The 25934-nt window shown below is 39.6% G+C and overlaps 2 protein-coding genes across 2 annotated transcripts; both read right to left on the reverse strand.

Annotated features, from left to right (window-relative positions):
* Positions 1-6087: 6087 nt before the first annotated feature.
* On the reverse strand, positions 6088-7928 carry LOC121968406 (short-chain dehydrogenase TIC 32 B, chloroplastic-like). Its single transcript, XM_042518793.1, has 8 exons — positions 7735-7928; positions 7410-7641; positions 7219-7298; positions 6980-7133; positions 6824-6902; positions 6664-6748; positions 6537-6583; positions 6088-6373 (listed from the first exon to the last, which is right to left on the reverse strand). Exons 1-8 carry the CDS (start codon positions 7850-7852, stop codon positions 6215-6217), a joined length of 954 nt encoding a protein of 317 aa, XP_042374727.1. The 5' UTR covers positions 7853-7928; the 3' UTR covers positions 6088-6214.
* A 5441-nt stretch (positions 7929-13369) lies between these two features.
* LOC122056664 (short-chain dehydrogenase TIC 32 B, chloroplastic-like) lies at positions 13370-15869 on the reverse strand. The gene is made up of 8 exons (XM_042618720.1): positions 15428-15869; positions 14967-15198; positions 14803-14882; positions 14531-14684; positions 14365-14443; positions 14102-14186; positions 13959-14005; positions 13370-13741 (listed from the first exon to the last, which is right to left on the reverse strand). Exons 1-8 carry the CDS (start codon positions 15543-15545, stop codon positions 13577-13579), a joined length of 960 nt encoding a protein of 319 aa, XP_042474654.1. The 5' UTR covers positions 15546-15869; the 3' UTR covers positions 13370-13576.
* Positions 15870-25934: the final 10065 nt, after the last annotated feature.

Consider the following 25934-nt stretch of genomic DNA (forward strand, 5'->3'; position numbering starts at 1 on the left):
AGACAACGAATGGAGAAGAACTCGATCTACGCCTATGGAACAAGAAGCAACGTGACGAGTCAATGGCAAACGGTCGGGCAGAGTTTCACATTTTAACCGCAATACCAAACGAAGACTTTGATAGAGTTGGCGAATACCACAGCGCAAAAGAACTTTTGGAAAAGTTCTTAAAACTCTACGAAGAACCGATTGAAGTTGTCCCCTCAATAGACATCGAGTCGTCATCAGAAGAATCCGAGATAGAAGAAATTACCGAGACAGCCCCAACAGCCGAAGTACATCCCGAGATTGAGGAAGGGGGAGAATCTTCGGAAGAAATTAATTCAACAAGGGGAGAACCAACGGCCAACGAGGTAAGTAAGGTATGGTCTCTATCCTCTGAACAACCGGTTAATTCAATAGAAAAATTGCCTGAAGATTTTTGCGATTTAAAAATTGAATTACCGAAAAAGTTTTTTGAATTAGAAAATCAATTGTCAAATTTGTCTTGCAAATTAGAAATATTATCCAAAGAAATTTGCAAATTAAAAAATATTTTGACAAAAGAATTATGCAAATTAGAAGAATTTTTCGAATTACAAATTACTCTCTCGAAAGAATTTTGCGATTTAGAAATTGAGTCACCGAAAAGGTGCCTCGAATTAAGAAATCTATTGTTAATAGATTCCTGTAAATTAGAATTTTTGTTGTTAAAAAATTCTTGCAAATTATAAAATATTCTTTCGAACGAATTTTGCACATTGCCGAAAGAATTTTTTATATTGTCAAAAAATTTTATCAAGTTAGAATCTATGCTATTTGAATATTTTTGTGAAGTTGAAATTTAAAAAATAATAGAAATTAACATGATACAAATTATTGCATGTTTAATATCTGTGGCTTTATATTTGAAAAAGTGTAAATTGAGAAGTTATGAAAAATTGAAATGGAAATTTAAAACTTGCTAATATAAGTATCAGTATAAAAATAAATGCATAGAAAAGTTTTTTTAATGCTATCAATTTTTTTTTAAATTTCTTGCATAAATATTTGGGCTTAGAAAGATTTATTTATGGTGAAAACTAAGAATTTTTTCAAAAAGTCATTCTTTAACTTAGAAATTTTTTTTTCTTTAACTTGGAAATATTTTTTTCTCCAAAAAACATTGAAATAGATTTCTATAATTTTTCTAAGTGTCAAACCCTTAGATTGTTTTTCTTGAAACCCCATTTTTTTGTGATCAAAGGGGGAGAAGGGAAAGTATAAGTCTAGGGGGAGGTAGAAAATTGAAAATTAAAATTTAAAAATTTTGAAATTCAATTTTTTCTATCATGTTGCATGTTATTGCAATAACTTATTTTAATTTTATGTCTAGTTTTGACCCTAGCTTAACTTGGGTTGATCACACCAAAAAGGGGGAGATTGTTGGAACCCCAAGGATGTTTTAGTGTGATCAACAAGTTAAGTTAGGTCCTGCATTGTTTTAACCTTGTGTCTAAGTGTGCAGGAGCTTAAGAGCACAGGTACTCGAGCGGAAGACGCAGCTAGCGAGAAAGACGACACGCGGTGCGTCCGAGGGACGAGGCGCTGCGGAAGAGTACCCCGGTGGACGAGAAGGAAGCGTGCGGTGGTTCCAAGGGACGAAAGCCGGAGCAGAAGATTGCTCGGGGAGCAAGAGACGCAGCTAGCGAGAAGGTCGGCACGCGGTGCGACCGAGGGACGAAGACTGCGGATGAGTACGCTGGTGGACGAGAAGGAAACACGCAGCGATTCCGAGGGACGAGAAGCCGGAGCGGAAGGCTGCTCGAGAAGACCGGAAGTTGGTTTCGGGTGAGCCCTTTTCCGGATGGCAGAGATCACCCAAGCGAGCGGATCCGGAGGAGAAGAACCGGATCGAGGCGGGACTGAACCAGAGAAGAGGTCCCGGACGAAAAAGTCAACGCTGTTGACTTTGGGCTCCGGGGCGCCCGGACCTTGATTTTGACCAGGATCGCGGTATACGCATCTGAACGTTGGGGGATAAAGTTTTATCCCCCCAGGGCACCCGGAACCCTTCCAGGCGCCCCGACCAAGGCTATAAATATAGCCTTGGTCCAGAAGCTTTTCAACGAACTCACTAATTGTAAATCCAGTGCTTGCACGCTCTCTTTTAGTCTAAGCTTCTGTTTTCTGCGCTACATTGCTGTACGAGGCTTCTCCGCCTGAAGGAGATTTTTAGTGAGCTTAATCTTCCTTGGATTAACAACCACATCGGTTGTAACCTAGTAAACCTTTTGTGCCTCGCATTTTTTCTTTATGCTTTTAATTTATCAGCTTACTTTATATATGCAAGTGTTAGCTTAAAGAGTTCGAGGAGGGTTTGTTTTTTTATGTTTGCAGGATATTCAACCCCCTCCTAGCCGACCGCAACGGTCCTACACACGCAACTCATCAAGCACGAACAAGGCATCAACAGGTCATTGAATAGAAACAAGGTGAATCTACATAGTTCTACATCTTCATCATATTACAAATACTTCCTAATCCTAGAACAAGATGTCTACTCCATTGTGGGGGAAGAACAACCCCAGAACATAAAGAAAAGCATACTTACAATCCTAGAAGAAAAGGAAGAAGAGATGTTTGATGATTCCGATGTCTTAGTGATGCTTCCTTGCTCCGGAGATGGACGGATCGTCAAGGGATGGCGGTGGATGAAGCTTTAGGGTTTCCCCCGAAGGAGAAAACCCTTTCCCAAGGAGAGGGACGAAGTCCCCGAACCAAAGATAATCAAAGAATAGGGTTCTTGATCCTTTTATACCTCCTCCACGCTGCCCAGGAAAACCAGGATTACAGCCGTCCGGTAAACCAGGTTTTTCACATATTAAATCAGGTTTTCTCATGATTCACCCTGAACCAAAGTTGTATCCCTTGAAATTATATTCAATCTGATACTTGGATCGAGCCCTGGCTCAAACCGATCCGAAAGTTATGGTGGTTCGAAGTTTGGTCTGCAGTCTGGGCAGAGGTCCAGTTGAACCCGCGGTTGGGAGGCACGGCCGTGCCATTTAGCACGGGAAAACAATTCTTTCTCTCTGTTGGATCTGAAGAAAAGTTGTAGATCTTGAAGTCAGTTATGTTTCGGTATAAAGAGCAACCCAAAACTCTAACGGAGCACAAAGTTATGGCCGAATTACGATCGGTCTGCAATCTGCCCAGAATTCAGCACAGCTCTATTTTGGCGTGGCACAGCCCGTGTTCTTCGTCGTACGGCCGTGTGGAATCCACACGGCCTCACATGGCTTCCTCTCGGATTGAGTCGCATGGCCGTGTGGGATCACACGGCCGTGGCCTTCTTCGTCTCTGCCGAGGTCACACGGTCGTGACCTTCCTCCCCTCTGGAATGTTGGCACCGGCGTGCCATTTGGCACGGGCGTGCCATTTGGCACGGCCGTGTGTTACTTGGACGCGGTGTGATTGGCATGGCCGTGCCATTCGGCATGGCTGTGACCCTCTTCAACTCTGTATTGCAAGCACGACCGTGCCATTTGGCACGGTCGGAATGTGCTCATGGCCACACGGTTGTGTGGTGCTTGCATGACCCCAAGCACTTTTGCTCCATTTTCGCTCCAAATAACGTCCTGTCAACAAGAAAACAAGCAAAGAGCATATCTCCGAACAAATATAATGGAAGTATGACATTATAAAGAAATAGGGTGCAATAAACATAGAATATGCTATGAAATACAAGTAGATGTGCATCCAAACATGCATAAATGATCATGAGATCTACGCACATCAACACCATTACTATAGTGACCGCTTGCGAGACATTATACAAGGGGTTTAGCAATTTGACCCTGATATCGAGAGCGATTCAGCTTTCGCGACAGACTATCTAGTCAGTCGGACTTGCGCTTCCTTCGACTAGACTTGGAGGGGAGACTTGTGATGCAGATGTATCACAAGGCATCAGGGAAATTACAGGGATGAAAAGGGGCATTTTTGTCATTTGACATGTTAGGGCTTTAAGTGAGGAGAAGCACTGTTCACTTAGGGGAGTTTTTTTGGTTCGTGTTTTGCTTTGCCGTCGCCACCGCTAGACCGGCCTCGCCGCTCCTCTCCTTGTCCTCTCGCCGCAGCCGCTAGGAGCAGGGGGAGGAGAGAGCTTTCTTCTTCCTCACGACACCACCACCGGACGGACTCGGCACCGCCCTCCTAGCCGCCTAAGCCCACCAGCCGGCACTGGCAGCCGCCCCTTCTCCTCTTCACACCACCGCTGCCGCGCAGAACTACGTGAGGACATCATCGTCCCTTCTTTTCTCTCCTACGACTAGGTTGCCGCTAATGAGTGCTCGTCGTCTCCCTCATCGCTCGCCGCACGCTTCGTCATCACCTCGCCTTCGGACGTCGACACCGGATGCTGGCGCTGCCTCCCTCGTCCCTTGACGCACGTCGCTGATCCCTCACGTGCATACCACCTCTTTTACTCCATCTCTAGTTGGTCGACCCTTCTTTTCGGCATCCACAGCTGCCCGCCGGTAGCCTCCTCTCTGCTGTTCACGGTTGGATGATGATGCCACCCCCCTACCCCCTCTGTGCACCTGCAGTCCACGTGTCCCCTCTTTCCTCTTGACACACCAGCCGCCTGTGCATCGAGGCCTGCACCCCCGCTGTTAGAGCCGACCACTTAACACTATCGGCTCTCGGAGTTCTTGGTTGCTACTGCTGTTCCCGGCCTTCGTGCCGTTATGGTGTTCCGGCCTTCACGCTGATCTAGCTTGTGCACTATGTTCCAACCTACGCGTTGATCCCGTCTGTATGTCATGTCTTGGCCTGTGTGTCGTTGTCTTGTTTCGGCCATCGTGTCATTTTGTATCCCGACCTATGTGTCTATATTCTATCCCGGTTTGCGTGCCAATGTCTTATGTCAGCCTGCGTGCCGAGGTCACATCCGATTTCATGCCATCGCGTTCGGCTCCGCATCGTCAGATCCAACTCCTTGTCTGTGACATTCATCTACCCTTCCGGGTCACGACAACTCGAGCAGTAATCCATCCGAGGGCGTCCCCCGGGGTCAGGGTACGTCACCGTATTCATCTTATATTTATTTCATTGTTATGTTATTATTCGACTGCTTATATATTCGTAGGACCTGCCTCGAGCATCGGGGTACCAAAGATCGGAGCAACTCGGTCGCCGGTTGCAGGTAGCGTGGACCGGAGGTCTTCCGATGACTTGATCAACATAGAAGACAGCTCACCATCCGGGTCATAGAGATGCGGTCAATATTCCAAACACGTCATTCTGACAGTCCCATCTTCTCAGATTCCCGACAGGAATAAATTTATTAAATATATTATATAAGTACTATTTAACATTAACTATCAAAATTGGTTTTTGGTTGGGGTCTTCTTAATTTTTTAGTTTTGTAGCTAAAAGAACAAAATGAAAATACAAGTAAATTAATGAAAGAAATCAACAACCTTTCCAAAACAACTAGTAATTCATTGGTTCTTCTTCTTCTATTATAAATTTATCTTTTTTTTTAATGCAAACATGTATTTTAATCAGGGATGACAATAAATATAATACCTATGAAAGTTGACTTTTGTCTTGTATATAAAATGATATTATATTTGTATTCATTTTATAGTCATCATCAATATTTATTTTTCTATCATTATTCATCTTATCTTTATCTATGCTTGTGTAGTCCTTATTTATATGAAGTCTATAAAAAGTCCAAGGCAACCAGAGGTAATAATTCTAGTAAAATATATAAAATTAAAGCAAAAGAGAAAACTGAACCAATTGTATTTGATTAAAGTATAAACAAAATTTATCCTTTTCAACTTGTTTTAGTTTGATTTTACTATTACTAATTCACGAAGGATGGATGGTTTGACTTGGCCTCTCCATTAATAGGTTGTTTTTTTTAATGAAAAATTTTGTCCATTGCATGTGCTTTTGCTTGTTTGACTAAAACTTTGCCTTGACTTTTCTTTACCTTCACTTTCATTCATGTGACTCAAACATGTCTATCTCTTCTTTCTTCTTGTCATTCTAGAAATTTTAGAGCAACATTTTATCTGATTTTTAAAAACATTTTTCGAATATATGTATAAATGTATGCATATACCTCTTGTTAAGACATTCTATAAAATCGAATCCATACACAAAGAGGAACATTTTATATATGAGCACATTCAAAGACATACAATACACAACTTATCAAATAGTACAAGGGACAATTTTATTTGATTAGGGTTTCACTCAACTCCCAGAGCTTTTTTGCTAGTTCTTCATTTCTACCCTTTGCGGTTGGCGTTTCGATGTTGCAATCAGCGAAGTATTCCCCGCTCACTCCCTTCAAGCTTGGATGCAATGCGACATAGCACGAAGTAGCAGCTCCCTGTGATATTGAATCCACTCAAAATTCGAAGGCACTTAGGTGAAATAAGCTCTGATGGTTAAGCGTGTCATGAGCCATATTAGAAGATTTTACGCAAACATGTTGGATTAAAGGGAAGATTATCTCTTATTGATCGTGAATGAGTTTTGTGAGTCTTACAAACCTGAGGTATGTTCTTCCACAAGACGAAAAGGAGAACTCTCAACATAGCTGCAAGCAAACTCCAAGTTAAAAATTACACTAATCGTGTGATAAGCAAACAACAGGTTTGAAGGTTTTAAGAAACATACTAACGTAGAAGACCGAGTGTCTCATCAAGTTAGTCTTGATGAGACCAGGATTAACAGCATTCACCGTAACGTTCGCGCCTTCTTCCTGTTAATACCGAAGCAGGTTTCAGAGATGTTATATGTTTTGCTGCGAAATCGGAATGAAGATGGCTTAGACTACCTTCAAGTGTTTGGCTAGCTCCTTAGCATGCAATATGTTTGCCAATTTAGACTGTCCATAGGCAGAATGGCTGTTGTACCTGATGACCAAGATATCTTGAATAAGTTTAGTAGTGTTCGTAATAATTTGTTTGAAAAAATTCAAGTTTAAGCTTACGTGTTCTTGTCGTTGATCTTGTCGAATCGAATCCCTTCTCGATATGTCACCAAATGAGCCGCAGACGATAGGATCACGATGCGACCCTCGATCCCAGTCTCCTCTGCTGTGCTCTTCATTTTGTCAAGCAGAAGGTTGGTCAGCAAAAAATGACCTGAAACCAAAAAGGGGGTTTATGGACAGATTGAAAAGAAGAGCTCTTAGTGATTAGGATTAGGATCAATGAATCTGATCGATACCGATATGATTTGTGGCAAATTGTAACTCTATTCCATCCTCCGAGAGATTGTAAGGGCAGTTCATAACTCCAGCATTGTTTCTGATAAAAAAATTTAAGGGAAAATGAGATTTTAGGATAAAACAAGGACAGTTCATAATTCTTTCAATATAAGAGTTTAGAGCAAAAATTGAAGTTATATGGATTGCTTACATCAAGATGTTGAGGGGAAGGTTCATGGCGAGGAACTTGCCGGCGAAGGCTCGCACTGATTTCTGTGAGCTAAGTTCAAGCTCGATGATGTCGATCTTAGCGGAGGGAGTGTTCTGGAGGATGCCTTGCTTGACGGAGTCGGCGGCCTCAAGATTTCTAGCTCCGATGATGACATGGGCGCCATGGAGGGCCATCACCCTCGCCGTCTCCACGCCGATCCCGCTGCTACCGCCTGAAATCGGTCAGATCCAAGTCAAAAAAGCTCGAACTTTTAATAGAATAGTTAGGGACTTCAGTGGAAAATTAACGGGAATGAGATGAGAACCGGTGATGATGACTGTGCGGCCGAAGGCGTCGATGCCGTCAGTGACCTGCTCGGCGGTGGATCGGGAGCCAAAGCCACTTGGCCCACGGATTCCAGTGGCTTGGCTGAAGTATCTCATTCCCGGTGAACTACAGATTGAAGGGAAGGGATTTAGTGTGAGGGAGAGAGAGTTAGAGAGAAGGGAACCTGGGCTTTTGCTTGGGAGCCTGGGAGGGAAGGGGGATTTTATAAAAATTTTAATTATATTTAATTTCATCTAAAAAATATATTAAAATCTTGATTTTATTACACATAACATTAGAATGTGTAATTCTAAGGATAAAAATAAAAAGTGTAATTTTTTTTATTTTGAAATTGTCAAAAATAAAAAGTGCAATCTTTCTTATTTATCATACTTTATTTTTTATAAAAAAAATTCTATCTTTATTTTTACACTATTGTCATACCTATTATAATATATATATTGTAACAATTATAATTTATAATTGTTATAATATAATATTCATATAGTATTTTGTTCGACACCTGCGTCCGTCGGGAATATTAAAGAAATTCTTTATAATTCTTACCTTTTTTATTTTTAACTAAATTCTAAATATGAGATCAGATTTTCAGGGATTTTTCTGATTTCTTTTATTTTTTAATAAGTTTTATATTTTTCAAATCGGGTAAGGGTTACGTTTTGCATTTTTATAATTAATTTTTTTAGTTGACCAAATTTTATTTGGCTTGCGTTCCACGCTAGTTATTATTTTTAGAAAAAAAATATGATGACAGCGGAGGGTTCTAGAAGACTAGAACTTCTAACAGGTAAGGACAAATGGAAGCTTCTATTGGCCATCTACAGCGCAGAGCACCTGAAATTGCATATTAATTAAGTGCTTAAATTATATATTTATATTTTAAAACGATCAAATCACATATTTAATCTAACTATTCATAATCGGTTTGTAAGTTTTTCAATCCATTGTTATAATATAGTAATTGATTAATAATTTTTGAGAATGATGGTAGCATGCCATCAATCAATTGATGAATTTAACTTGATTTTCATTTTTTATAGTTGGATAAATTAATATTTAAAAAATAATATAATCAGAAGAATTAAATCATTCTAAATTTTATAGATTTATTATTCGATTTTGATTAAAATTAATAATAAATTTGCTAAAGAGTTTAGAATGACATGAATTAGGTATTATATGTTATTAAGAGTAGTTATTTTTTAAATATAAATTAAAATTTTTAATCCATTTGACAGATTATAACAATCTATTTATAAAATTACTGTACTAATGAATAATATCTGCACGATTGCTACACTCAGGAAGGTCAAAATGGAATTTTGGATATTCTAAAAACTCAAGGTTAGTAATTTGCCGCTAATTAAAAGAGAATATATTTTAATAATATTTCTATTCTAATATTTTATAATAATTCCGATTATAACTACTCTAACTTAGCCAAAATTATATTTTAGAATTATTTAAATATTAATTATAATTATTATAATTTGAGCGACTAAAATTATTATAAGTAGAGCATTTTGGATTAAAATTATTATAATATTGAATAATTGATCAAAACCATTTGGGTAGCTTGGATCAAAGTTAAATTGAATAATTTTGTTTAGTTTTTTTTATTAATTCAGATATTCCATAATCATATAGGTGATTGAGAGATTACATGAATACCCTACCACTACATGGAGGGTACAATTTTGCTTAATTTTAATGTTGATGCCGATATTTTCAGAATATGAGACACTCATTTAACTGATGATAATAAAAATAAAACACTTTTTTTTATTTAAATGTATATTTTATTAAAATATAATGAATAAACTATTTTCTTTCTAAATTTATCCCTGAACCACTTTTAATTATAATATTTTAATAATTTAAATGGGCTCATATAATTTTAAATCTTTTAAAATATTAAAGTGTTTTGATTAAAATATGTTAATTAACCTAAAAAGGTGACATCAACTTTTTTTATTTGAAATACCTAATTTAGAATAAAAATAATAATTTATTAAATTTGGATATCCATTTTTTACTATATCATATATCAACTTTCTCCTCTATAATATTTAGGGAATAAAATTCATTTCCTAAATTTAAAGAATAACTATTTATAAATATAAAATTTAGGGAACCAATAATATGTAATTGAGCTAAAAATTTTTTAACTATCCTATTCAATATTTAAGATAAAATCTTTAGATAGAATAATTAATATACATACTTTTAGATGGACTAATCTGTCTCATAATTATTTTTTTCATTATTTTATTAGAAATCTTAACTAAATTTTCAATTTAAAATTTGTCACTGATAAAAGGCATAATTTCATATATTTTTTAGATATAAATTTACTAAAAGTGAATCAGAATAATGTCGCATGTAAATATTCAAAAATGAAGAAAAATTTGTATAATTTTACCAATTTAACTCGAGTATGTTGCACTGTTTGGCTTAATATTGAAGGAGTTTTTATTTATTTATAATTTAAGTTTTTTTTAAAAAAAATTATTTATTAAACTTAAAGTACAGTTTATAGCTACTTAAAAATTGATTTTCAAAATGTATATATATTTAAGGTTGGATTTAATAGATTAACATGTTATTTTATAACATATGATTTTATGTTGATGAGAAATAAATCCAATCTAATTAATTGTAGTAAAATGATAATATTCATTTTAAGTATTTCTTAGTTAATTTCTAAATTATACAAAAGAAGATAAATTATGAGATCAATTTATAGTCGACCGTTAAATTATTAGGGGAGATAGAATTTTTTTCCCGAGACTATGTATCTATCGAAAATTAATCCCTTATCTCATTGTAGCCTCAGTTAATTGGACATTCCATAGGAACTAATTAATGATTATTAGATTTGTATTATTAGACGTATGATTTGTATATACATAATCCATTAACTCGTATCATTATTAATGATGACTGATAATTAATACGATCACGGTATATAGGGCGTGGTCTTTGTTTTATTAGAGATCTGATAGATCTCTACGCTCTCCGTGAGTGAAGAGACTACAAAATCGTCAATCTAATTGCTACAAAAGACCAATTCCTACCTCTGCTTCTTCTGCCAGTAGAATTTTCGAATTTTATGGATAATGTTTACAAGGGGAGCTTTGGCGCAAATATAAAATTGTTATCATGTGACCAAAAGATTACGGGTTCGAATCCTGAAACCAACCTCTTGTAAAAAACAGAATAAGACTGCGTACAATGGATCTTTCTCCGGGATCTCGCATGACAAGAACTTCGTGCACTGGACTATTTTTTTTTTTTATGGATGACGTTGACAGATAATGGTTATTCAGCTGTTCATCGTCTATTCCTGTATTCAATTTTTATTGTATTATCGATGTAACTAGATTTTCGCTAGATTTATTTTTATTTTTTAAGTTCTTATATTTTAGAATTCATGCAATATAATTAGAAAAATAATAATTCTCAACATTTAAAAGTCGACTTTTAAAATATTCCTCGCATTAAAAATTTAAATCTTAATATACAGCGACAGGAGTATTAGTTCTCATTTATTTGTTGTCCATGAAAAGAGGAAATTCGAATAATCTTGCGCTAAAGTTGTTAACTTGTCTATGAAGTCCTACAAATTATGAGATCAAGATTGGCTATAAATGCGGAGAAAGACTGATAGACGAAAATAATGACCGGCTCTGTTCCTGATAGAGGATAAATTGATGGACGCCTCCCTAACAGAAGAAAATAATGGCCAAGAATAACCAATTGCAGTATCAATGTAATCAATTTCATTTTTTAACTCTCTTCACTTTTCATTTTCTCAATCTTCTCGTTGAAGTCTGACTTGAACGTAGGAAGACCTTGCTAAGGTTCATCGTAATCCCTTTTATAATATTTCTTTGAGTCTTTTTCATATCTTTGTATAAAGATTCTTGTGGTGCTTGGTAATCAGAAGTCGACCTCCTGAGAAGGTTGACATCTTGAGAAGTCATCCTAACAACAGTTGTCCTAAAAAAAGCCCGACCTAAAAAAGCTCAATCTGAAAGAAGCCTGACTCGAAGGAAGTCGGCCTATTAAAGAAAGACCTGACAAAATTGACCCAACTTGTATCTAGACAATCGAAGTTACTCTGTCGTAGTTAGAAGACCTCAAGTCAAGTTCGTCCGAGTTACATCTAAGTTTGTTGCGCCTCAATTTGAAATTCTAATTTGATGCGGTGGTTATTGAGGTGTCGAACCAAGGCCAGGGCCGGCCCTGGAGGAGGGTGGCACTGGGCGATGCCCCTGGACCTATAATTTGAGAGGGTCCAAAAGGTTTTTTTTTAGTATTATGTATTATAGACATGTAATTGGGGCCTTGAATAGTTGAGCTCAAATTCATATTTCAGATTTTTTTGATATTGTCTTTTACTTTTATCTTTTTAGACATGTTATTGGGGCCTTGAGTAGTTGGGACTCAAATTTATTTTGAACCTTTTTTTTTCCGCCCCGGGCCTCCTCTATAGAAGGACCGGAGCTGTGTCGAACACCAAAGAGTGTGTCATTTGGTAGAGAGGGAAGATGTGCGTCCAAGGTCACCTTTTCACTGATCTCTGTCTGAAGATTTCTATGGTGCTTGGCAAACAGAAGCTGACCTCCTAAGAAAGTCGACCTCTTGAGAAGTCATTCTAATAACCATCGACCTGAAAGAAGTCTGGCCTGAAGAAAGCCATGAGGAAGCCCGACCTGAAAGAGATCCAACCGAAAGGAAGTCGGCCTACAAAAAACAGAGTTGTTAAAGATCTATCCAACTTGCATCTAGCCAACCGAAATTACTTGATCCTCTCGGACCGATCAATGTTTTTTTTAATAATGATTCTTACCTTTTGGATTTTTATCTAAAAATCAATTTTCAAAATTTATATATATTTGATGTCGGATTTAATCAATGTTTGATAGGTTAATGTACTATTTCGTAACATACGGGTTCATGTGATTGAGAAATAAATTCATTTTGTGATTTAATTAATATGGTTATTATATTTGTATTATAGGATTTAGGGTTTTCATGTACAGAACTTGTTAATCCACACCTTTATTAATGATAGACTGATAATGAATATGGATCCATCATATATAAGACACGATCCTGTTGAATTAATAATCTGACAAATTTTACGTTGATCATTATCAAAGAGACTAGGATGTTGTCACCTAACTCCAACGGAAGACCATCCTGTTGCTCTTCTTCTACTTCTTCTCGTGAAATTTTCTATGAATAAAATTTTCAAATTTCATAGACAATACTTATGGACGATGATTTTTTGTTATATTCAAGTTCCATCGTCTATTTTTGTATTTAATTTTTATCGCATTATCGATGTTACTAGATCCTTATGCTAGATTTATTTTCATGTTTCGAGTTCTTAAGCTTTAGAATTCATACGGTTAGAAAAACAATAATTTCTCATTTTTAAAAGCCGACTTTTAAAATATACATCTATTTGAAATTTACATCTTAATGTACACCCATAGGGATTCTGAGTTCTCATTTATTTGTTGGCCATGAAAAGGACTAAATTCGAATAATCTTGCACTAAAGTTGCTGTCTATGAAGTCCTACAAATTATGAGAACAAGATTGGCTATAAACATTGATAAAGAGATACTAAATAAAAAATAGTAGGACAATACGGGGTCGAAAGTCCACACCATACAACGGCACCAACAGAGTAACTGTTGTCCCAAAACTCAAATATCAACTAACACATAAATAAAGCACTCAAATATCAACTAACACATAAATAAAGCATTCCTTCATTACGATCCAAACTACATAGCGATTTAGCTAATTTGATTTAATGAGCGTCTCGCTGTACTCCCAAAGCTTTCTTGCTAATGTCTCATTTCGACCGTTGGCAGTTGTCTTCTCGATGTTGCAGTCAGCAAAGTATTTCCCGCTGACTCCCTTCACACTCGGATGCAATGCGACGTAGCAGGTAGTCGCTGCTCCCTGTAAGGTCCGCAATGAGACGCACAATATTTATCATGCACAATACAACTGACCTCGTTTATTGAATTGTTTTTATATTCTATTATTTCAATTTAATTGAAGGAAATGCATTTCAAATAAATTAATTATTTCCTTAAAAATTCCTATAATTCGAATGTAATTAAAATCTCTCTTTGTTTATATTCCACTCATTTCAAAATGACACAGAATAACGAACCTGAGGAATACTCTTCCACAATACGCAAGTTGTAGCTCTTAGCACGGCTGCAAGCGAAAGAAATTTCGGAATCTGAGTTTGACCTTTACAAATTTTCAGTGCAAAGTTATAAAACTATTGGTTTGTAGGTTTGAGGAGCATACCAACAAAGATAGTTGCGTGTCTCCCCAAGTTCGTCTTAATAAGTCCAGGATGAACAGAATTTGCCGTAACATTGACGCCCTCTTCCTGTTGAACATGAAAGTGTTTTGAAGTTGTGAATTGCTCGGAAGATATGTAATTCTAGATGATATATATATAAATTTTGTTAAACTGTTGTAGTTTTGCTATGTCTTTGCTTTTATAGGATGAGAATGCGGCATTATTTTGATAAGTAATGAAAACAGATTAGAGAAGACGGGAATGCCTTTAAGCGCCTAGCGAGCTCATTAGCGTGCAATATGTTTGCCAATTTGGACTGTCCATATGCCAATTTATCATTGTATCTGTAAAGAGAAATAGAAATTGGGATCATTCAGCCAAATCGAAGAATGATACTCTTTGTGAATAGGAGTGAATCGATGGCAACTTACGCAGCCTTGTCGTTGATTTTGTTGAATCTTATTCCTCCTCTATATGTTGTGAGGTGAGCTGCAGAAGATAAGTTCACGATACGACCTTCAATCCCTGTTTTCTCTGCTGTGCTTTTAATCTTTGGAAGCAGAAGATTTGTCAACAAAAAGTGACCTGGAATCAAGAGAAGAGTCGGCCATATCGCATGGTAAAATAAAATCAAACATAGAAATCTAGCAAAAGTCACATTGATTTGCAAATGCACGATACTTGAAAAGCTAAAGACACGTACCGATATGATTCGTAGCAAACTGCATCTCTATCCCGTCCTCTGAAAGCTTGAATGGGCAGTACATAACACCAGCATTGTTTCTGAAAATAAATCGAACTCGTGAGATTTCGGCGAAAATCATATGAGAAATGCGCGATGCTTAAACATGAGAATCATGTACTTACATCAAGATATTGAGAGGTAGATTCATCGAAAGAAATCTGTCAGAAAAGTCTCGCACGGACTTCTGTGAGCTAAGTTCGAGGTGTATAGTGTCAATTCTGGCAGATGGAGTGTTCTGTAGAATACTCTGCTTCACACTTTCGGCAGCCTCCGTGTTCCTAGCACCAATGATGACATGAGCACCTCTGAGGGCCATCACTCTTGCAGTCTCCGCTCCAATCCCACTGCTTCCCCCTGTACCACAATAACGCTCTCATTATAGATCTACTGCTACAACAGATCCAGATGCTCAAAATCGAAGTGAATAACTCATCAAAATGTCCCAAAAGTTGAAGTAACACAACGAAGAAGATTAAGTGGTGGAACAACTCAGATCATTGCAGAAAAGAGATCGATTAAATCTGGAGAGCGATTTCTCCAGATCTAAAGCAACGCAAGAGAGCGAAGAGGAAGGAGAAAGTACCGGTGATGATGACGGTGAGGCCGGATGCGTCGATGCCTTCGGTGACTTGCTCAGCGGTGGAAGCCGATCCGAAGCCGCTTGGTCCGGGGATGCCAGTGGCTTCCCGGAAGTATCCCATTTCGCCGGAGAAGAGAGAGCACAAGAGAGATCCGGGGGGGGGGGGGTAGCGTCGAGAGGGGAGACGATAAGAAGGTGGAGCAAGGGAGACGGCATTTATAGGAGATTACACCTGGCAAGGGAGCGGGATCTGCAGAATCGAAGTCGTGCGGAGGCGCTGGTTGTCACGACGGTGGAAATGTGCGGTTTACTCTATGCGGACGGGGGAGACGAAGCAATGGAAGCTTCTAGAAGGTGCCCAGGTGTCGCGAATAGATGCAATCGTTAGAAGCTTCTTCTCCCGGTAGGCGGTACGCGTCCACCGTCTCCGACGACGGACGGTCACGTCAGCATTAATTGGCCGACGACTTCGCGCCTAGCCAACTCCGCGCCCGTTCGCGTAATAACGCTGCGCGGCGCGCTGACGGTCTAACGGGCTATTCGATTTAGATTTGAAATATCGAACCGAACCGAACCGATATTTTGAATCGGATTTGAGTCGGTTTAAGTTGATCGAACCGGAGCAGATATAAATTGTTTGGTTCTGGGCGGATTGAACGGACAACTAGTAATAATATAATGGCCCGTGGTCCTCGTGAAATATTATTTAATCAAAATGAGCACATTATTGGAAGGAATCTTTCTGCAAAAGTCTTAAAATAATTATAATGCGATAAAAATAAGTCACCTCATCCAAGCCGTTACAAAATTGATGAAGTTGTCTTCTTTTCGTTTTTAATTAGACTTCCATACATTAATTTGCGTGTCCGAATATAAAAAATAAAAAAAAGAAAAAGAGAAAAAAACTGAAAAGTCGAGAGAGCCCTTCGCGGAACATATACATAAATATTTATAAATACGTGATGATAAAATATCAGTGGTGATCATGGTAAAATTGGGAAGATATTATGGAAAAATGGAGATCATAGTTCATGTCTGCTTGTGGTATATCAATCCGGGCTAAAAGAGCTCGGTCAGACTGAAGGGCTTAGCCTAGTGATTTGACTCGAAGTAAAATGATAATTCAGCAAAGCATGGTAGTTCGACACAGCTCAATAGGGCGGCGGACTAGCTCAACTTGTCAACCTAGCTTGGCAGATTAGACTAGATTGGACCAGCTCGGGAAGTCAGCCGGTCATATTAGTTCAATGGGTCAACCTAGCTCGACAGCTCAAACTAACTTGACATGTTGACCCAACTCGCTCGAACTACCGTAATAATGCTAGTGCAGTCAGCACTAATAACAAACTCAAGTTTTGATATATGAAAAAAGATTAAAGTTATATCATGTGTTTTCTAATATATGAACTTATTGGTGCAATTTACACTAATGGTCTAATTCAAATTTTGATAAATGACAAATAAGTTAAGTTAGGTGTTATCATGATCTAACTTTGTTACCGAGTGTGCAGGGTTAACTAACTTGACAGAACTAACTTGACAGGTCAAGAGGATCTGACACCAAGCAAGAAGTCCAGTCGGGATGTGCGATTCCCGAGTGGTGAAGTTTAGATGTGTGATTCCGATAGGAAGACCTGGTGGGTCAGATTGACGTCAAGGAGGAAACTTGACACACAGTAAGTGAAGATAACTTACTGGAGGAGAGTGACTAAGTGAGAACGCATCCTGGTTGAGGGGGCAGTAGGTGTCGGTCTAATTTAGGACCATTTCGAAAACTTAAATTGAGACCTTGACTAGATCCTGATTTGAAGGATAGAGTCTAAGTTATAAATTAATCTTATTATTGTTGTGCTAACTTTATTTTACATGTTAGATATGTCGTGTTAAACTAACCTAACTTACAGGGCAAAAGGAGCAAAAAGGGTTCGACTGAACAATACCTGAGACGCCTTCAAGAGTTGGAAGGCTCCTTCGTATTATTCATAGAAGGTTCATTTAGTGCTATGGAAGATGTCTTCCAATGGATAATATTTAGACCTCGTCGTAGATAATGACTAGCGATTTCGATATAGGATTTTGCCTATGGAAGGCGCCATTAAGGCTGTGGAAGGCACCTTCCGCCTGTTGGGACCTTAGATGGCTAGAGGGGGGGTGGATAGCCTCTTTGAAAAACACTAAACACAAATTTCTTCAAGAACTTTGTTAGCACAGCGGAATTAGAAAACTAAAACAAGAAAGCACAGCACACTAACTCAGAGATTTACGAGGTTCGGGGATAACTTGCCCCTACTCCTCGGCGTGTCCGTAAGGTGGACGAATCCTCTTGATCTTTCGGTAGATCACACCCCGGAAGCTATCCGGCTAAAGGATTCTCCTTCTCGGTGGAGTAACCTCTCCACAAAGTCTTTAACAGCAGTAAGAAATTAAGCACAAGACTTACAGTAGTGGCTCAAGTGAAATGATCAAAGGAAGCTCACAGCCACAATCAGCGAAGAACAAGCACACTGCTTCAATCTTCCAGAGAGTTTTTCTCCACAGTGTTTTTCACAGCAAGAGCACAAAAAGCATTGTTCCGAGAGCCTCTCCTCTCCACCTTCATATGCCTCTCTGCTCTGAAACGGATCTCTGCCAAACCTGCAGCAAATCCCTGCAAATCCCTGCAACCGTCCACGACGTCGCCAATCACGCTTCTTCCTTGTCTGATTGTCTCAGCTCCCACCAATGGCATCCTCGTTTCCACTGGTACCTCTGAGCTTGAACCTATCAGCACAAGTCAAGCTGATTTCGACCAAACGGCTGCCTACAGATCGCAAACGAGACGTTGCTACCAAAACTGGTTTGTCCGCAGCGAGACACAGTAAAAGCTTTTTCGTCGCCTTCTACTAATGATCCTTAATTTGAATTCACTCAACATCAAGTAATCTGTAACCTGTAACTTCGAGAAAGCTTACAGCAGATGGTTAGAAACGAAATAGGTAAAAGCAATTGCGAATCAGAAACAATAAGAGAAAGCGCATGCAAAACAAGCCATACTGTGGATCGGTCAGCAGACCGATCCACGCTTCTATTTATCGTCACTGATCGGTCTGGTGACCGATCAGGTGCTTGTCTGATCGGTCCCAAGACCGATCCACCCCTTCACGCGAATCGGCTCTCCTCTGATCGGCCTGGACCGATCAGATTCACCGGATCGGTCCGTAAGACCGACAAGATTCACTCGCCATCGAGGATCATCCGATCGGTCCCGGACCGATCAAGATCCACTGGTGCTCGAGTGTTATCCGATCGGTCCCGGACCGATCAAGATACACCGGTGCATCGAAGTTTTCGATCGGTCCCCGGACCGATCAAGATCCACTCGGTGCTCGAGTGTTATCCGATCGGTCCCCGACCGATCAAGATACACTCGCTGTGCTATCGAGTTTCGATCGGTCCCGACCGATCGATACACTCGGTGTTATCGAGTGTTGCCCGATCGGTCCGCAGATCGATCAGTAAAATCACAGTAGGCTACTGATCGATTCCTGATCGGTCTGCAGACCGATCAGGCACTAATCGGTCTGCAGACCGATCCAAAGCTGTGAGTCTCGAGTCAAGCTTCCAAGCTTGCTACCCTCACCTGCGGTCCGGAGAGCGTGCTACCGAACCCTCTCCGACCATACATGCCAAGCTTCCACACTTGGACTTCCCAATTGCCTGGTTTCACTCACCAGGACTTTCCAACTGCCTCACTCCCAGGGACTTTTCAACCGCCTAACATCCCGCTTAGACTTAGTCCGGAGAACGAGCTCTCTCCGACTTCCCGTGCCAAGCTCCCCGCTTGGACTTTTCCCATCCACTTAATCAACCTTAATCAGTAATTAATCCGAGTTAAATTAATATCTGATTCAAACTTAAATCAGTGTCAACATCAAAACAACATCCAGGTCAGACTGTATCAACAATCTCCCCCTTTTTGTTGTTTGACAACACAATTTAAGTTTAGATCAGAAAAACGCTCATATCCATAATTTCAGGGAAATTAAGATCTCCCCCTAAGATGGATATAACTCAGTTACCTTCTCCTTTTTTTTATATTGATTCAAAGAGGTCAAATCGTCTCTAAACTTAATTATTCTCTCCCCCTTTGTCAAACACCGAAAAGGTGTAAAATAATGAATAAGACTGACAAGCACCTCCCTCTTTTAACCAATAACGCCTCAATCTTAATCCACATAAAAAAATACGGTATATGAAAAATAATGGCATATGAAACATCATAAGTGTATCATGAATAGTGAAGCATCATAAATAGCATGAATATAAGAAACACAGCTAACATCCAGTTCAGATAAATGTATCAAAGACATAGTATCAACAAAACAATCAAAACATAGAGAATGTCAGCCAACATCCTCATCAAGAGGATCATCCGCAGCATCAGCTGGAAGAGTGGAATCCTGAAGAGGCATGCTGCTGCCTGAGGGTAGCTCGCTCGCGGAGTGCTGAGGAGGTGGATGGCCGGCCATCCATCCTAGAAATGCCTGATGTGTCGCCAACTGCTGTCTCTGTAGAGTATCGAAGCGCTGATCAATCTGGAGGCGCAGGCCATCGAACTCTGCAGCCACCATCTCCTCGTGGCGGTCAAACCGGCTCTCCAGCTCAGCGATCTGCCAGCGCAGATCTGGATCCTCCTCGCCATATGCAGCAGCAGGAGGACGAGCAACCTGTCGTGGAAGTGGTAGCTCACCCAGTGCCCTCCCATCCTTCCACCTAACCGGCCCATCCTGACTTAGGATTCCGGACTTGGAAAACGCACGTTTCCCAAGTCGACAATCCTGCCTGACCATCTTCACTATCCTCCCCCTAGAGACGTCAATACCCATGGACTCGAGCCAACCAGTAATTATATGCCCAAAAGGCATATAGATGTTGTCGCCGCTCGGTTCGCTATGGGATATGATAGACATATAGACACTCGACATAATATCAAAATCTAGACGTCGACGTAACCCATAAAGCATCAGACAGTGATATGGTCGAATTTCTGCCAACGGTTTAGAGGTGATAGGTAGAAGACATTGTGTGACAACTTTGAAAAGGATGTAGTCAGGAGCAGAGAGTCTAAGGGCTGCAAATGTAGGAAAGTCGTCATCTAACTCATCTAAACCATCCAGTCTCGGATGACCAAAGAAGTACTCATAGATTGAGTCAGAAGAGACATTAAGAGGATGAGGTACGGGTTCAGGCAAAACAGGATAGATGGAGAACACCGTCCCCGAACACAAACGACAACCTAAATACTCAAAGAAGGCAATTATGTTGAGATCAACGTTTTGCTTAGCCACTCTTGTTCTATAACTACCATCAGGAGTCCGATGAAGGTTGTTATAGAATTCAGATACTAGATCAAAGTTGATGTCCCTTTCTAGAAAAACCAAAGAATCGAGCTTGTAGTAGGCAATGGTTTCTAAAATAGAGGGACAAGATTCCTGCATGAACTTCTTATCAACAGATCGACAAGGGAGTAATTTGAAAGTCCTCTCCTTAAATGATTTTTCAAATTGTTGGTTGGGGAATCTCCCCGAACTAGCCGGTTGAGGTCGGGAGGTAGCAGGAGCTTTGGACTTGGATTTGGATTTCTCGGTTGGTTCCTTAGAGGTACCCTCACCACTAGTGGGTTTCTTCCTAACCATTTGGACAATGGGAAACAAAGAGAGAGCACCGGCCATGGGCAAACCACCAAACACAAACCACAGTCACCGTAAGAAACATGATAACGTGAACTGCCAAAGACAATAACAGTAGAGATTAGAGATCGAGAGATTACCTCGGTGCCATTTTGACCTTCGGCTTTTAGAAGACGATGGGTCGAGAATACGGGAGGAAGAAAGGGGCGTCGGGGCGTCGGTCGGCTAGGGTTGTGAAAAAGAAGAAGATCGGGAAGAGAGGAGGTCAGGAGGATTTAATGAGGGGGTAGCGCACAGTGTAATCTGATCGGACGGCTGTCCGATCAGGATCGATTTTAACGCACAAAAAGGGTCTGATCGGTCCCCTTGACCGATCAGGAAACCCTCTGATCGGTGCTCGGATCGATCAGGGGCCTTCCTGCGAACCATAGAGAGCTGATCGGTCCTTGGACCGATCAGAGATCGAACAGAGAGGTTGAAGAGGTTGAGACTCTCCTGATCGGTCCCTGGACCGATCAGATGTGAATCGTCGCGTGAGATCCTCCTGATCGGTCCCTGGACCGATCATTTGTGATTGTCGCGTGCCAGAACCTCCTGATCGGTCCCTGGACCGATCAGAGAGTCTCCTGATCGGTCGTGAGACCGATCAGTGTCTGATAATTCAGATTTCTGATATCTGAATTCGAGCAACTGATTTCGCAGTCGTTTCTCTCGAGAATTCTGAAAATTCAGAACTTCTCAAATTCAGAACACAGAACTTAAACATCTACGAACAAGAACATTTCCTAATTGCAAGCTCTGAAAGTCCTAACATTCTAGGTTTTTTTTTATTAAGTTACAAGTTAGTTTCAGACATTTCAGAGTTTCAAAACCTGAAATATCCAACCCTGTCATGTTTAGTTTTAAATTTGTCAAAATATATCCTAAATTACTATTCTTACATTATCAACTCATCTTATCATTAAAGATACCAATCCAAAGTATCAATCAACACATCAATCATGATTAGATAATTTCTAGACAAAAGTCCAACCAAGATTCCTTGGTTGGAATATATGAGTAAGATCTAGGAGTCAAATACACATGAATTATGTAATGACCTTCCCCATACTCAATTTATGTCTCTTCAACCTACTTATTCAAGGGATGCATAGTACATTTTGAATAAATTGGTTGTTCCTAGCATCTCACCCCATTTCTAGCAAACAAAAACAATTTGTTAAACCTTATCGTTTGTGTGAGATGTCCCCAAATTGCCCAAATCAGTTTCCCAATTACTCTTGTCATTTTAATAGTCCTTATTGATCATGGTGAAGTTCTAATGACCTAAGGAGCCAAACACATTCCCAACTCCCTCCTTAAATGACTAAATTCATTCTCCGGAAGGGGTTTTGTGAAGATATCGGCTAGGTTTGACTTTGACTCAACATATGTGAGCACAATGTCTCCCCTAGCTACGTGATCTCTTATGAAGTGATGACGCACTTCAATGTGTTTGGTCCTCGAATGATGGACTGGATTTTAGTTAGGTTGATTGTGCTAATGTTGTCGCATAGCACTTGTACACCCTTATAAGAGAGTCCATAATCCTCTAGGGTGTGTATCATCCACAACAACTGTGATACACTCTCTCCCATGGCAATATATTCAGCCTCGGTCGTGGAGAGAGCAACACAATGTTGCTTCCGACTTGACCAACTAACTAAACATGAACCTAAAAATTGGCAACCCCCACTCGTACTTTTCCGATCCAATTTGCACCCAGCATAATCGGAGTCGGTATAACCTATCAAGTCAAATGATTCAGTACGAGGGTACCAAAGACCTACTCTAATTGTGCCTTTAAGGTATCTCAGAATTCTCTTAACTGCAATTAAGTGAGATTCCTTGGCACAGACTTGATACCTAGCGCACATGCCCATAGCAAAGAGTATGTCCGGTCGACTAGCTGTGAGATATAGAAGGCTACCGATCATGCTTCTATATTGCGTTAGATCAACTGATTTTCCACTCTCATCATTGTCAAGACGAGTGCTCGTCGCCATAGGAGTGGATACTTCCTTAGAATCACTCATTTTGAATTTCTTAAGCATCTCTTGAGTGTATTTTGCTTGATGGACATAAATGCCATCTCTAGTTTGTTTGATTTCTAGTCCAAGGAAGAATGTCAATTCTCCCACAAGACTCATTTCAAACTCACTTTCCATGTGAGTGATAAATTCATTTAAATAGCCCTTGTTATTTGAGCCACAAATTATGTCATCGACATATACTTGGGCTACAAAAATATTTTCACCATCTCGACGAAGAAATAGTGTTGGGTCTATTTGACCCCTTACAAAACCCTTTTCTAATAGATAAGTCGACAACCTTTCGTACCAAGCTCGAGGTGCTTGTTTTAGCCCATAAAGAGCTTTCTTGAGCTTGAACACGTGGTTTGGAGCTTCAGTATTCACAAACCCCGGTGGTTGTTCAACGTAGACTTCTTCTTTAATGAAACCATTTAAGAAGGCCGATTTAACGTCCATTTGATAGAGCTTGAAACCTCTATGTGCAGCAAAAGCTAGCATTGAACGAATGGACTCCAATCGTGCCACAGGAGCATAGGTCTCATCATAATCGAGGCCTTCAACTTGACTATAGCCCTTGGCTACTAGTCTTGCCTTGTTTCTTACTACCTCTCCTTTTTGGTTTAACTTATTTTTGAAGACCCATTTAGTTCCAATAATGGTGGTCTTCTTAGGTCTAGGAACCAAGTCCCACACTTGGCTTCTTTCAAATTGACCTAACTCATCTTGCATAGCTATGACCCAATCAGGATCATGCAATGCCTCATCAACTAGTTTAGGTTCGATTTCTGAGATCAAAGCAACCTCATTCGACTTATTTCTGAAGAATGATCTAGTCCTAACCCTTGTTGGATGTCTCCCACAATCTGGTCTTGTGGATGACTAGAGACTATCCTAGATTGCCTTGGAGTTGGCGGTGCCTCATGAGTGGTCTCACTCGGCACAGGCAAGAGATCAGATTGAGCACTTTCTTGCCTTTGCTCATCATCTTCAGAGTCAACTTCGACTCTTCCAATGTTTTGATCATTCAAACTTAGATTTCTAAGTTCGAATTGAATTTCTCCTACATCCCTTGATTGATCATTTGATTTAGGGATTTCTTCAAATGCTACGTCTGAGGACTCTTCAATCAATTTAGTCCTCTCATTGTAGACTCGATAGGCTTTGCTGGTAAGAGAGTACCCGACCAATATCCCTTGATCAGCCTTAGCCGTGAACTTCCCAAGATGGTCCTTGGTGTTTAAGATAAACACTTTACAACCAAACACCCTAAGATGTTTAATTGTAGGCGGTTTCCCAAACCAAAGTTCATGGGGAGTCTTTCCTAAAACCTATGTATTAAAACTCGATTTTGCACATAGCAAGGTATTCACGCTTCACCCATAAGTAGCTCGGTAGTGAGTACTCATGAAGCATGCTTCGTGCAGCCTCTTGTAGGACTCGGTTCTTTCTCTCCACAACCTCATTTTGCTGTGGGGTCCTTGGAGTAGAGAACTCATGCCTATATCCCTTTTCTTGACAAAACTCTAAAACCTATGATTTTGAAATTCCCACCATGATCACTTCTAATGGTTTTAATTGTTGTCGATTTTCATTTTCAGTTCTTCTACAAAAGGAAATAAAAATATCTATAGTTTGGTCCTTATGTTTCAAGAAGAAAGTCCATGTGTATCTAGTAAAATCATCAACGATTACCAAACAATATCTACTTCCATTCAATGATATTACACTACTGCAATCAAATAGGTCCATGTGCAATAAATCTAAAGCGTAGATGTACTTACATTGCTTTTACCTTTATGGACAGCTTTTGTTTGCTTACCCTTTTGACATGCATCACATAGTTTGGTCTTGTGGAACTTGATGCTTGGTAAGCCTCGCACTAATCCTTGGTTGGCCAACTTCCGGATGTTCTTCATGTTTACATGTGCCAATCTTCTATGCCATAACCAAGACTCTTCTTCTTTCGACATGAAACACTTAATCAAAGCATTAGTAGCACTTTTAAATGATACTTGATAAATATTGTCAACCCTTGTGCCTACTAGTACTGTGTCAAGTGTGTCAATGTGTTTAACCAAACATTGACTTGAATGAAATTCAATTGTGTAACCCGTATCACACAATTGGTGACACTTAGGAGATTAAAAGTCATCCCCTTGACTAGAAGGACATTCTTGATATGAAGACATTCGGATATATGAATGTCTCCAATTCCTACAACCTTAAGGCTACCATTATTACCAAAAGACACATTACCTCTACTTTTATTTTGAATGGTAGTAAACAGTGATTTGTTCCCAGTCATGTGCTTGGAGCATCCACTATCAACAAACCAAGTTGATAGATGCTCCCCCTCGACCAATGCCTACAATACACGAAAAATAGAGGTTTTAGGTACCCAAATCTTGGGACCTAATGCTTCTACAACGAAAGACCTAGGAACCCATGCCTTGGTCATACCTTTCCTAGTTCCATGAACTCTAGAAACATGTGATCTACTATTTTGAGTTCTAGACATTAGAGAAATGAAACTCGACTCCTTGGGTTGATACCCTAACCCGGCTTTGTTGTAAACCGCCCTTTGGGCATTTAGAATCATGTCTAGAGTCTTAGAGCTAGTTGAGAATTTCTCAAGCATTTTCTTGAGTTTCTCAACCTCACCCTTTAAGGCCTTGTTCTCATCCTCAAGGACTTCTAGATGTAGGTCATCGACCTCATCTTCCCTAAGGGTCCTTAAGGTTTTTACTTCTTCTTTCAACAATTTATTTT

Source organism: Zingiber officinale, chromosome 3B (genome assembly GCF_018446385.1).
Source record: "Zingiber officinale cultivar Zhangliang chromosome 3B, Zo_v1.1, whole genome shotgun sequence".
Lineage (NCBI taxonomy): Eukaryota > Viridiplantae > Streptophyta > Magnoliopsida > Zingiberales > Zingiberaceae > Zingiber > Zingiber officinale.